This window comes from Aquila chrysaetos, chromosome 3, assembly GCF_900496995.4.
Source record: "Aquila chrysaetos chrysaetos chromosome 3, bAquChr1.4, whole genome shotgun sequence".
Classification (NCBI taxonomy): domain Eukaryota; kingdom Metazoa; phylum Chordata; class Aves; order Accipitriformes; family Accipitridae; genus Aquila; species Aquila chrysaetos.
Window position 1 is genome coordinate 16184240 of NC_044006.1, and position 14188 is coordinate 16198427.

The window sequence follows — 14188 nt, forward strand, 5'->3', positions numbered from 1 at the left end:
GCTGCGAGCCCCTCCGCCTGCAGCCAGAGGCGGGCGCGTGGAAAAAAGCCCTGAGGGACGGCGACCCGCGGCTGTCGGTGCCCGGCTCTGAGCCCTTCCCGCGGAGGATGCGCGGCCAGGGCCCTCCCGCCGGACGGGCACACCTCCCCAGGGCTGCGCCGCCGTCCTCCGCAGAGCAGCTGCGGGGCAGCCCCTGCCCGGCCCGCCGGAGGAAGAGGCGGCGCGGCGGCGGCCGCCTTCCACTTCCGGCTTCCCCGCGCAGCCGCAGCCCGCGGCGCTGGGCCGGAGTGCTGGGCCGGAGCCCCGCCGCGCTGCCATGGCGCCGAGGCGGCGCCGGGGCCTGGCCGCGGCGGGCTCCCTGCTGCCGCTGCTCTGCGCCCTGTTCCCCGCCGCCGCCGCCGACACCAGCACCGGCCGGGTAGGTCTGGCAGCGGGAGCGGGCGGGGGGGCCGGGCCCGGCCGGGCGGGCCGCTGAGGGGAGCGGGGCCGGGCGGCTCTGGGTCGGCGAGGCTGGCGGTTCCGCAGCCGGGACCGGGGTGCCGGGGACCGGGGAAGCCCGGGGCCGGGTTGTGCGCTGTGCGCTGTGTTGGCCCGGGGGCGGGCTCGAAAGCTGGGCGGGCAGCGGCTGCCCGGCTCCTCCGCGCCCGGCTCCAGCCCCGTCGCCGCGCCTGGGCGCTGCTGCCCGCCAGAAGCCTTCCCGCCTCTCCTGTAGGCCCTCGTCTTGCCCCCTCTCCGAAGCGGCCGGTCTCGGAGCTGCTGGGCTGGGCTCAGGTGTGCGGCCACAGTCGCTGACAGCTCTTCTGCCTGTGCCTGGGCAGGTCAGGAACCGGCAGGCGAAGGCAGCCGTGTATCTCCTGTGTGCGCTGGAGCATCAGCCTCCCGGGAGGAGCTTCCCTGAGTGCCTGTGCGGGCATCGTGTGGTGTCCCTTTCCCTTTCCCTCGTCTGCTGCCGCGTCCGAGTCTGGCCGGGAGGGAAAGGGGATACGTGAGGGTAGCCCCGCTCAGAGCTGGTTTGGTTAGTGTGCTCTGCCCTTGCTGCTCAAGGACACCTAATTTTGGTCAGACCGAAGGTCCACATGTTCCAGCAGTTGCTGGAGGTCAACGCTGGTTGCCAAGGCAGTGGTAGCAAATGTCAAGTCTCCAAGCACTTTTGCAGTTTGGCTTTGCCTTGAGCCATTGGTGATGTCTGTGTTGAATAGCACCATATGCCCAGTTACTTGGTGAACTTTAACATGCCTGGCCCAGATGCTGTCTTACACCTTCTTTCTCCTGCTTTGGAAGCAAGGCCTTTCTGTTGTCCCAATGGATTCTGGTATCTTCTTGTTGCCACAAAGAAATGGGGATTGTTCTGCCTCTTGTGCTCCTCCTGACTTGAGCCCCTTTCCCACTGCTGTGTTATGCTAAGGGAAGACGTGCCTCTCCCTTCTGCTCTGAGCGATCAGGCTGCCAGTGTGAGAGCAGCACATGCAGATAATCAGCGCTTGTATGTTGAGGACTGTGTCCTGTGGGTCAGATGGATTGTCCTCGTGGCTGGAAAAAGCTTACGGGATGTATGTTGATCTCATAGTAATCCTGGTCTAAGTATTGAATCAGAGGGCTGGGGTATTGGCCAGAAGAAGGAAGCACTGGGGTGTGTGCAGGAAAAGTTACGGTGAAGAGTTTATGAAAGCCAGCCTTCATTCAGGTTCTATTGGCATTTGCACTTAGTGGTGAATTAATATTCCTTTTTCTTGTGGTATCAAAGTGAGGGGGGGAAGAGAGGGGAGGAAAAAAAATAATCCTGAATTAATGGGTGGTTTTGAAAATGTTGTCTTTAGCATTTGACAAGTTTGACGTGGTTTTATCTAAGGCTGCATCTTGGAGTGGAGGTGGGGAGAAGGAACAAAGCTGCTTGAGGAGAGTTGGCTATTTTCCTGTTCTGAGAATTTGCTAGATACCTGCTATTAGTAGAGGAAAAGTCCATCTAACCAGAGTCCCTGCAAACTTTCTGAGTGTGGTTTTTTTGGGAGTGGTGTTTTTTGGTTTTGGGGGTTTTTTTTGAAAGAAATACTCTTGTGCTCAGTGCAAGTGTAAAGCTGAATCTGTGTTTGGGGGGATTGCCCAGGCGTATTATGCTGTTTGCTTGGAGTGATGGTCCAGAGGCAGCAGTAGGTGGTGGGCAGCATGTTATTGGGAGCATGTGGCTGTGGGGACTGAGAAATCTTGTGATGGCAAGGTGACAGGGTGCATAGGAGGTCTTTGGAACAAGGACAGGGCTTCTTGGGAATTTCTGGTGCTCCAAAGACTTAAGTCTGCCCCAATTAATCCGTAGGGATGATGGCCATTTTTGATTGGCAGGTCTGCATTGTCCTGTCAGGACAGGTGGTATTAAGCTGGGTCTTCAGCCCTTCACAGGGATCAGATGGTATTGCCAAACCTAACCAAAAAAAGAGAGGTGGTTGAATTTTTTGGGATAGTTTGTCACTTTTTCTTTTGAGGAAATGTTCTGATCTGTTAAGCTGAAAACTTACTGTGGCATCTTACCATCTGTTTCTTTCTTTTTCAGGGTTGGTTAAAAACTTATGGCTACTTACTTCCATCTGACAGCCAAATGTCTGCCTTGCAGTCGGGAAAAGCTGTGCAGTCCGCAGTTGCCACTATGCAGCAGTTTTATGGGATCCCAGTAACAGGAGTTTTGGACCAGACAACTATTGAGTAAGATTAACGTAGGCTAATTTTGTCTTTCCCTTTCTTAATGCATTGTCATATTACCTGGGTAATTATTCCAGCTACAAGAAGTCCTCAAAAGGGATAGATTTGACTGACTCAGCCAGAGAAGTCTTGATTTATGAAAAGGTGTCCCTAATGAAAAAATGTAGACAACTCCACCTTTTCTTTTTTCCAACAGTACTGTTTGCGAGTGTGAGGAGAAGCTCTTGTCATTCTTTGTATATAGATCCCTATTGCTGGTGTGCAGGCAAAGTGTGAATCGCATGAGCTTCTGAAAATGGGGAACATCAAGGGTTTAATTTGTTTCCATCTCTGTTTGGATTTAGGTGAAAATCTGGCTCCAGAAATGGCTTCTAATGTATTTCTTCAATTAATTGGAGTTGTGGATCTCCATAGATGCTATTTGTGAAGCTCTATAGTTCCAAGTTGAAGTGAGTTGTTGTAGTCTGATGATGATAGTCAAGACTACTTAGCTGTTGATAGTTGCCATTTGTTGGATGTTAGATCTTCTCTGCTGTATGTTGACCATGTGTTATTTGTTGTTTGTGATCGGTGTCTTGATAGCACAGAAGCATTGGTCTAAATAACCTAGGCTGAAGGGACTTTGTTCTTTGAAGGCTGTTGCCTTTAGTCTGCTCTTCAGTGTGTACTGCGAAGTGTGGTGTGGAAGTGGTGTTTGTTGATGCTACCATACTGGCTTCCTGTTGTCTGATTGCCTGGATGTTGTGTATTGGCTGAATCTGTCTGCTGTTGGTCTAGACTAGGGGAGCATCTGTTGACTAAAGCAGAATGCTGATAAGGTCTTATTAATGCTTTCTGGGGGAAAGAAGCATCTTGTGGTGAGCAAAAAAAGAAAGCACAAATAATAGAACTTGCTTAGGCCCTGCCTGAGAGTTTTCCCTTGACCTTTCCTTATTGCATTAGCAGACCCTTTTATAGTGTGCTCTGCTTAGTTCTTCATCTCTCCTGTTGTGGCACTCTGCTGGCAAAAGGGACACAGTAGCACAAAAGAAGGGGGCACAAAGTAACCAAATAGTGTGAAGAAGAAAGGGGTTTGGTTGTATGCCTTCCAGATTACAAGAGGAGGGAGAAACAGAAAAAATTAGTGAATTAGGCAGGAGAGCATCATCCTGGACTGGGGGTGCCTCTCCAGTGAATGTAACACTCTCCCCTTTAGCTCACAGGAAAAGCCCCTTGTTCGCCATTGGGGGACAGAAAATCCTGTTTGTTTGTTTTTCAAATGAGTTGAAAATTAAATGGTTTTTAAAGGTGGAAATTTTCCATCTGAGATTTCTTTGCCATTAATAACACAGTTTGTAAGTGAATGTTGAAGAAGAGCCAGAGAGCAAAGTTGTGTGTGTCCAGTTGGTGTGTAGAAGCTTGCAGCTGGTATGCTTATGAATTGGAAGGGAGTGGGGAAAGAAGGGGCTATGATATTGGGGTGCTAGTTTGGAAAGTTAGGGGGCTGCTTTGCTGCCCTGTGGGTGGCAGGGGAAGGGAGCAAACTGCATGTGGGAGTCCCTGCTTTAGTAAGTAAAAGTATTTTTCTGGAGGAAAGGAGGGTGTTGCCCATGTTTTACTGAGTTTATGTACAGGCAGGGGTTGATTGGTGCATGAACACCCCAAGCCCGATGGGTGAAATACCTAGATGGTTCCCTCTTCTGAAACTTGAGTCTCCAAAGGCTTGAAACCTCAGCTGCAACCAAACGCGGGTGTGCTTTGCAGGCATGTTTGGTTGCTCTACCTCCATCTGTCCTGAATCAGTATCTCCATATGTTGTATGGCAGGGTGGAGTAGGAGCACCCACCTAGAAATTACATGAAAGGAAAAGGAGGTCCTAATTGCTGTTAGCAGTGAGCCTGTGTTTTGAGATGGAGGGGCATGTCTGGCTGGACCTTGTTGGGCTGTCACTTCCTCAGACCTGGTTGTGGAAGCTGAGCAAAAGGAGAAGAGCTGGCAAGGCAAGCTGGCTCTGAGAGCTCTGAATTTCTCAGGTGTTTGCTAAGCTGTTATTTCAGTCTGTGTTATGAATTTTGAGATTGCAGTTATGAATTTTTCTGTCACTTCTGTCAGTGTCATAAGCTCTGTCCCTTTAAAGTGACTTTAGAATCAGTCAGAGTGTGAGGTTATTATTTTCTATGGTTTCTTTGTTAGGCAACAAATTCTGCATATTCTGTTTACACTTATTATGTGTCCTAGTTTCAGCTGGGATAGAGTTAACTGTCTTCCTAGTAGCTGGTACGGTGCTATGTTTTGAGTTCAGTATGTGAAGAATGTTGATAACACTGATGTTTTCAGTTGTTGCTAGTAGTGTTTAGACTAATGTCAAGGATTTTTCAGCTTCTCATGCCCAGCCAGCGAGAAAGCTGGAGGGGCACAAGAAGTTGGCACAGGACACAGCCAGGGCAGCTGACCCAAACTGGCCAACAGGGTATTCCATACCATGGGACGTCCCATCTAGTATAGGAACTGGGAGGTGGGGGCGGGGAATCGCCGCTCGGGGACTAGCTGGGTGCCGGTCGGTGGGTGGTGAGCAATTGCAGTGAGCATCATTTGTACATTCCAATCCTTTCATTATTGCTGTTGTCATTTTATTAGTGTTATCGTTATCATTATTAGTTTCTTCTTTTCTGTTCTATTAAACTGTTCTTATCTCAACCCGTGGGTTTTGCTTCTTTTTCCCGATTTTCTCCCCTATCCCACTGGGTGCGGGGGGAGTGAGTGAGCGGCTGCGTGGTGCTTAGTTGCTGGCTGGGGTTAAACCACGACATTATGGAAGCGTAAAGTTTTTCATCTCCTTCCCCACAGGCCCCCAAATCCCGAGCTTGTTCTTTCCTCCAAGAGTGGCACCCAAGTGTGTGAAAGCTGCCATGCAGGCACTGCCAATGGGAGTGTGAAATGGGAAGGAACACCACCATTGATGTTGCTTACTGGTACCCGAAAGGAAGGCGGGGTGGGGGTCCATTCAGCAGAGGGGCTGTCTTGAGGTAGCAGGTCGAGGATATGTAGTTTCCTATAAGGACTGCAGGGGAGAATACATAAAACGGCCTTCTTGTACCCTGCAATTGACAGTACCTCAGCAAACTTTGTGTCTGCAGCTAGTGGGTTGGATTGTAATTTTGCTCAGCAGCTAGGCAAGGATATCGACTTGGGAGCATGCCAGGAGAGGAGGCACGCTAGCGCCTAACAAAAGTGGTGACTGTTGTGTTTGTTGTAATCAATCACATGGCCCTGGAGGGAACCAAGAAATAGTCTTACTTGTGTTGGAAGTGTCTTGTGTGTCTTGTGCTTTGTCTTGAGACTGTTGTGTAGGTCTCTCACCTTGGGATGCATGACACAGCTGTTTAAAGATACCACTTCCACCAGTCTCAATAGGTGATTGAGAGTGACAGCTTCCTCTACTTAAGAGAGCCCTGTGGAGGGCTTAGAGCCTGAACTGGGGAAAGCAGCCATATCTGGACGAAAGCAGATCTGCATGCCAAGCAGCTGGAGGAATGCAATAGTCTATGCACAAACAGTGCCAAGTAAAAATTTTGATGATGCAGTGTTATTGGTGTCCCCACGTTAAAAAAAAAAAAAAGTGGGGGAGGGAGAGGGGGGAAGCAACCGTAAGTATCTGAATCCTGCTTCAAGTAATCGTCTTTTGTTGTGGTTTCTGATGTGATGTGTTTTTATGAATCCCCTGGAAGGCAGAAAGGGTTATCCAAACTGCTCAGTAGAGAATGGCTGTCAAAAAGCTCAGCTAAAGAAGATCAATGGCAGCAAGCTACAGCTTAGTGATTATTTTGCCATAGATCTCCCCTGCTGAGAAAAAATGGCTGGACTTGTACCCTGGCCCATGTGATTAGACTAGGGCCCATATGTCTAGGAAGTAAGTTGAATCAGGGAACTGATCCAGATAAACATTCTCAGCTTGACATTAGCACAGGCTGTTGACAACTTGCGTACTGCCTAGCTCTAACCTGGTAGTTGGACTTTTTTACTAGGTCTGTTTCAGCAAGTGTGTAGCTGAGCTCTGGAACAAACTGTGGTAGAATATGGGGGTTCAGACAGGCCTGAGTGTAATGGGGTTGAAAGAGGAGTGGGCAGTCATGCGTAGCTGAAGTGTATTGGCAGCTCTGCAAATGCTGATACCTTGGGAGCTTTGGCTCAAGGAGCCCTTAAAGCCCAGGGTACTGCTATTGCAGCTTGCCTCTGGAACAGCACCATGTCCTGCCCTGTGTCCGTGTGTTGTAATAGAGCTGGCACAGGAGCAGGGAATTTGACTGTCTTTGAGGGAATTAGCTTTTGGTTGGGTCTCTGCACAGTTCTGATTGGCTTTGATAGCATAGGACTAATCTGTACGGGGGCTGATTTCCTGCAGCCTGCTTGGCATAGGGCAGGTGTTGGGAAGGGGCAGCCGGTGTTCATACATGAAACAGATGTTGAGGTGTGAGGGACATGGTGATGTATTGCTAGTGTGTCAGCATAGCTAGCACTGTCCTGGAAGGTCCTGGTGACTTGTCCTACACACCCATGTTGGTTTGATAGCACTCCCCTGTTACCTTTTTGTCTTCTAGATGATACTAGTAAAGATAAAACAGAAGGTCATTTTCTGACTGTAATCAGGGCCTGATGATGGTGATGTTCAGAGTACTGGAGTTCTTATGAAGTTCAAGAGATGAAAACCTAATTCACACTACGGTTTGTGTAAGGTTATGCTAAAAACTCTGTACCATATCATATGACTGGAATTTAAAAAAAAAATACTCAGGAAATACCTAGGACAATACAAGCTACAGTAAGCCTAACATCTCTCTAGCAAAGTGGTAGAAGCAATGCAAAAGAGCACAAATAAAGGACACTTGGAAAAACACAGTGTATTGAGGTTGAATTAATATGGCATTTCTAAAAGCAAACCTTAGATGTACCGCTTTTCTTTGAAGGTGGCAGCAGTTGTGTGGGCAAGACAGATCTGATTTCCACAGGTTGCTTAGACTTCTGAAAGACATACCGTACTGATAAATGTAAGGTAATGTAAATGGGGAAGATCTGTGCTAGCTTTCTATACACAGCTGGGGTTCTTGTCAGTACAGTACAATATGTATAACAACTCACATTTGCTCTGTTCTTGGTGGGGAGAAGATGACAGATGACTGCACTGGAATTTGTAAGCACCCATAGTTTTTACAGTGATGGGCAGATTTGTTCCTCCAAAAGCCACTTCTGATTTCTCTGGAGTGTGCCCACACCAGCAAGCAGGTTAGAATTCTGGGGTACAGTCTATTTCTCCTTGTCATAGAATCATTTAGGTTGGAAGGGACCTCTTGAGGTCATCTACTCCAACCCCCTGCTCAACAGGGACAGCTAGAGCACGTTGCCCAGGACCATGTCCAGTTAGGTTTTGAATACCTCCAAGGATGGAGACTCTACCACTTCTCTGGGAAACTTGTGCCAGTGTTTGACCACCCTCAAGCTGGTGCAAGAAATAAGCAAAAGGTCTATTAAGGCTGCAGGTAAAGGAGGTAGGGGAGGAGACCTGACTTTTCTGATGCATGGATGCCCATGCAAGAAACAGCATCCTTTGCTCTTCCAGTTCACCTGGCCATAGAGGCAAGCGTTTCCTACATCATGAGTGACATCAAGAGAGTCAAGGGTTATGGGGAGGACCTAACAGAATTTGGTGACGGTGACCCAGAGATTGGAGTGATCTGTACTGGTTCTTACAGGTGAAAGCCTTAGTTGTTACCTGAGAGGGTCGTGTTTGCACTTGTTCAGTCTTATCTAGTGAGTTATGAATTGGAGGGTTTTTTACTGGCACAGGAACACTTTAACAAATGGAGAGTGGATAGAGTAGGCGATAGGAGAGTTTGATCCCAGTACACACGAACATGCAATTTTGATCTGGGTCTTTTTTGTGGCATTATCGTCATTAAGCTCTTGTCAAGCGGAAGGCTACCTGATCTGATATCTGTGTTTCTAAAAGGAAAAATAAAATCTTTTTGGTGTGCTGAGGTGTGTGGATTGTCAGCAGAAGTGGGGTGTACGGCTCTGTGCAAAGAGGGTAAACCCAAGAGAGGGAAGACTGAGCCCTTCTTGGTGTCTGCGTTGGCTATCCCTCAGAGGTCTTCCAGTCACCCCCTGAGTTCTTTTGAATCTCTTTTCCAAAGTCTGTTAGCTTGCTTTTCCTTTCCTTCGGTTCCAGGTGGATGAAGAAGCCTCGATGTGGAGTTCCAGATCATCCCCACCTACGCCATAGCCGGAGGAAAAAGCGGTATGCTCTAACTGGACAAAAGTGGAGGCAGAAGCATATAACCTACAGGTATAGCCCCCTCCCTGCCCCTTTTTGTTTGGGGAAAAAAATGTTCTGTGCTTGTTTGGTATGCAAATTTTGTAACTACTTTTAAAACCTGGATTTTCCCTGTAATGCCTAGTTGAGGCTTTCATTCTCAGAACATGGTGGAGGGGAATACTTCCAGAGCACTGGCGTAACTGAAGAGTCTATTCTCAATTAGAAAATAACTGATCGGTAAAGACACCTAAATCCCAGCCATCAGTTGTGTAATTTTGGCAGGATAATCCTAGTAAGCCCTTTTCTGTTCCCATAGAAATCTAAGGCTCTAGGCCTTAGATCATGTGTTGTCTTTAACAAACCATTAAAGCAGAAGGAACATCATTGTCTAAAGGTGTGATGCTTTCTCCCTCTACTGATTTGCAACATTTTAGTGAATATTTATTTTTGCAGAGGTTTTACTTTTGCTTATGTAGTAGAACTCTTGCTTTTGTCCAGACTTAGGCCTGCTGAGCCAATATGCTGAAGTGGGCTACAGGTATCAAATGAGTGTTACGTAGCGACCATTGTTTCCCAGAGATGTTTTGTTTGAGTCATTCAGGCCCTTAGCTTTTGAAAGGCAATTGCCGAATGATGCCAATGGAAGTTTCTGGCAATAAGAATGTCACTTCAAAATAAAATTAAACCCCTCTCTAGTTGAAAGTTTAGCTTTTTCATTTTTTTGGAGGGGGAAAGGAGGTTGCAGAGGAGTAAAAATTAGGAATGTAGACATTGAGGAGTGAGCAAGGCTAAGACATTAATAGGTGAGCAAGGCTAAGACAGAAAGAAAGTCTGTGGAGAAGAGGTAGAAATATGAGTGACCAGCATGGGGAAGGTGCCAGAATGTGTAGGAAGAGGTAGGATAGTGTGAAGGGAAAGAGAATCAGGGGCTGGAGCACTCTGTTGCTTCTGCCAAGAGCTCTGAGAAAGGAGGAGGAGGATTCTTCAAGTAATAGTGAGGGACTGCAGAGACTGGGAAGAGGGACTAGTTCTGGGGACTAGTTCAAAGCTTCCACCAATAATGATTCCTTTAACTCAAATTGTAAAGGGACACCTTCTGTATGTGAATATCTGGGAGTCAGATCCTGCTTTTAATCTTTTCTGGACCTTAGGGAAAACTGGTATATGATCATATAAATAAAACTTATTAAGCGTATGCATAACCACAGGAAGCAGGTTGACAGATGGCTTCACTTCTGCCACTGTCAAGCTAGTATTTGTTTAACTTTCCAATTTCAGTATTTGTAGTGTACCATTCAAGTGATAGATATCTTGTTTTACCACTGAAGGTATTGCAGTGCCTTTCATCTGTCAATCATTGTATTAAATTGAGCCAGTTTCATTAAAGAGTGAAAGTTTTTTCCATGACATAGATATTTCATATTCCCCAAGCCAAGTTTAATAGGTCTTGAGTCTATTATATGCACACACAAAAACCACACCATGAACAGCATTAAGCTTAAGTTTGCAATTATGGGAAATTTATGTGCAGTTAAACTCCCCCTCCACCATAAACTCTGTATCATCAGCTGTCATGGACTGGGTTGTACAGAACTGGCAGGTCCATCACTCCTTTGAGCTCTGAAGTATTTTGAGTAGTCCTGAGAATGAAGCTGCTCATATAAGTAAGGTTGTACAGTTTACTGAAAGGTTTGTTTGTCAAAAAGAATTTTAGTAGTCGAGTTTTTTTGTACACTGGATTCCATTTTAGCGTGATAATTTCAGACAAAATCTGAAGTGATTTGCATTTTTAAACTAAGTTACTTAGCTGTCTACCCCAGGATTTGAAAGGTGGTCATGTTTTTAGGAAGCAATGCAAGGTCAACCAAAGTATTGGGAAGATTCTTATTAATAAATGTAGACTTCAGATCGGGGCTATGGTTTTGTTGGTAAGTGTATTTGTAACAGCAAAACTTTGCGTGCACAAGGTAGCATCTGCAAAAAATAAAGACCTTTTGGAAATGGAAACTGTGTAGATGTGGCTGTGTATTGGAATTATAATAAGAAGTCTCAAGTGTATTCTGCAAATTTAAACAACGCTTCTTTCTCATTCACACAGTGTACACAACTATACCCCCAAGGTTGGAGAGATTGATACAAGGAGAGCCATTCGTCAGGCATTTGATGTTTGGCAGAGAGTGACACCACTTACCTTTGAAGAGGTCCCTTATCATGAAATTAAAAATGACAGAAAGGAGGCAGATATTATGATATTTTTTGCTTCTGGTTTCCATGGAGACAGTTCTCCATTTGATGGAGAAGGTGGATTCCTAGCTCACGCTTACTTTCCTGGACCAGGAATAGGAGGCGATACTCACTTCGATTCAGATGAGCCATGGACCCTGGGAAATTCTAATCATGATGGTAAGAGCGTAGGTCGTTTTTCAAAACAAGGATAAGTTGAATGTAGACACATTGACAGGCTTTCAACTAGAAAGTATTTGGTTAGTAGAGCTTTTACCTCCTGTACAATAGTTCAAATGTTTTCTAAAGCATGTATCTTAAATGGGTAAATAATTTTATTAGTAAGTTTGTGACTCTGCATGCCTCTGTGCACATGTGTGAATGTTGAGGAGTGAACAGAAGTGTGTGTCTGCTGGCTTTTTACATCTCTCAAGATTTGGACCATGGTTGCTACAGAAACCATGGGTTTGGAAGGTAAAAGGTGAGCAAGAGTGTGTTGAAATGTAAACTCTGTATCTCATGGAATACTTAACAAGGGCAATTAGAGTTAGTTGTAATGATAATAGAAAGTTAAGAGTGTGAAGACATTTGAATGTCAAGCCGTTTTGATCCATATTTGTTTTCCCACAGTCTGAGTATGGTCATAATTCTTCCCATTAGAGGTTGGGACTGGCTGATTTGTTAAGGAAGGCTGATGATTAGGACAACTGTTTTTGTGATATTAGCAATAAAGAATTTTTGCATCTTTCTAGCTTTATCTTACTCTCTAATGGCAATGAGCACTTTCTGATCTATTTTCAAACCTTTGATTGAGGATATAGTGATGACTTGTAAAAAGTTTAAGTTGGAAAACCAGAATTTTATAGTGGCTTCATAAAATATCACTCCAATTTCCACAGTCTTAGTGATTTGGGAAGGACAGTGTGTCTAAACCTTTAGGGATTCAAAATCATGTTTTGAAACATTTTAGAAGGATTAGAAGTTTACTTGGAATGTAAATGTAACTAGATTTTTTAAACTGTATAAAAAACAAGACATTGTTGCGGCCATAACTAAGGACATATGCAGAGGTGATGTCTTTCATTAGACCAAACAGTATAGTTTGAAAAGGCGAAAAGCTTTCAGGCATGCAAGCCACCTTCAGGTCTGACCTAAAAGTGACAGCTTCCTTTCAGAATAGAATGCAAATTGAGAAAATCCTCAGAGTTTTGAGTCTGTATCTCTTGGAACATCTTTGAAAGGAAATGGAGCTGGCAAGTGCAATGTGGGAATGCTAATTTGTAGGAAAGCAGAAATGATATACCTGTCTTCTCAGGGAAAGAGGAGTAATGTTTCCTGGCATGTTTAAATGACTAGATTAGATGTAGGCAGAGAAAGAAAGAGGTTATAGCCTGTGGGATGTGGAGGGTGGAGAGTATGAGAGGTTATGGTGTGGCAGAGAGGCACAGTCTTGCTATCTTGAAATGTTAGGAATTTTTATTCCTAGGTTTGTGGCTGGAGGGCAGTTTATAGGTTTCCCTTGAGGATCAGGATTGACAATCAGAGACTGAGTGATTACCTTGAGTGAGAGCTGCTTTTGCAGCAGTTAGGTGTGTTTGTGCTTTTTCAGTGGTCTGTGCAAGTTCAGTCTGGTCTTAGTAGTAGCTATTTGATCTCAACTATGGGGTGTGAGGGTGGCTTGTGTGCTGCTTCCCAGCTAAGCCCATGTATGAGACCTGGGAGTGCTGGTGTCTGGGATAGAAGGTCCTTACGGGAAGGTGGAAAGGAAGGTTTTGACAAGTTGTACTTGTTCTTTTCTTTTCTCTTTTTCCACACAAAAAGCTTTCTCTGATGATAAGCTTAGCAACGTTGGGAGACAGCATAAAGACTGGCAGGGATGGCTCTGAGGAAAAAATTTCTGCTGGGTATGATGTTGTAACATAGATTATCACTTTTTTGAGGGGTTTTTTTGTGTAGTTTTTAGGATGGTGTTTGAGAGCAATGTATACAATGAGTAGAGGGTCTCTGTTTTTATAAAAGCTATTTCTTATGCAGTACACATGTGGCTCTTTCAAAAACATGATGTATTTCTCTGGTGTGTTGAGTGACTGTCATGAGTAGTGTCCTCAAAGTGCACGTAATTGGTATTTGAGGGGCTAGCGTGCACGTGAAAATTGATAGAAGAGTTGAGATTACCATTCTGGAGGATAAATGTCATTTTTGTGTTTGTTTTCAAATAACCGTGCCATGCAGTCTTATGTGGCACAGTTATTTGAAAACTCTCTTAAAGTCACCAGTGAGGATGTCAAGAATGATGGGGTCATATCTGTCCCTTCCACCTGGGGGAAGCACTGATGATAGAAAAGGAATTTCATGTGTTGAGGAGGACAGGGGTAAGCCTGTAGTCAGAACATTATAGATGTGAGTGTTAAATGTGAGGAATTTGGTTTTGCCTGTGTTCTTAGCCTTGGTATGCAAATGTGAAAATGTCCTGTCTCCTCACTGGATGATCCAGGCCTTTTTAGGAGGGTTTTTCCTTCTGTTTCACTATTTCTTGTCATTGGACCTCTCACTAGGTCCAGATTCTCACCTCTGATATGTTTTACTTGAAGTGCTGTTAGCAGGTCTTAAAGAGTTTCTTCTTGGTCAGAGGTTTCCTGCACTATGATGAGTTTAGTGCCTTTTTTTCAGTGGAAATAAGGTGTTAGTGAGGACAATATTGTCTTTTTAACAGGAAGTATTTCTTCAAACATGGTCATGCTTGTCCTTATGATATATATTTTGGGGCAATGGGGTTGTTCAGTCTGGAACTGAAGAAGTCTCAGTGAAAGAATAAAAATACCCAACCAGTAGATCAGTAGCAAAGCTCTCATTTATTCAGATGCAAAAAAGGAACTGTTTTGGCCATTCAGCATCCATTCAATGATAATAGAAATTTTAAAATAACCATGAAGTAACAATAGTATCTTTATATCAACATGCAAAATATCACTATGTAAAACATTC

The 14188-nt window shown here is 45.2% G+C and overlaps 1 protein-coding gene across 3 annotated transcripts in view; it reads left to right on the forward strand.

Annotated features, from left to right (window-relative positions):
* The first annotated feature begins 267 nt into the window (after positions 1–267).
* MMP24 (matrix metallopeptidase 24) overlaps positions 268–14188 on the forward strand; it is a 47992-nt gene continuing 34071 nt past the window's right edge. Inside the window, exons 1-4 of one of the 3 annotated variants that reach the window (XM_030010769.1) lie at positions 268–418; positions 2546–2694; positions 8894–9010; positions 11079–11383. In XM_030010769.1, coding sequence (XP_029866629.1) covers positions 317–418; positions 2546–2694; positions 8894–9010; positions 11079–11383 — 673 coding nt within the window. In that variant the 5' untranslated portion in view covers positions 268–316. Of the gene's footprint in view, positions 419–2545; positions 2706–3035; positions 3141–8893; positions 9011–11078; positions 11384–14188 lie in introns of those variants that run through there. The other 2 variants (XM_030010770.2, XM_030010771.1) reach the window with 2 other exon arrangements.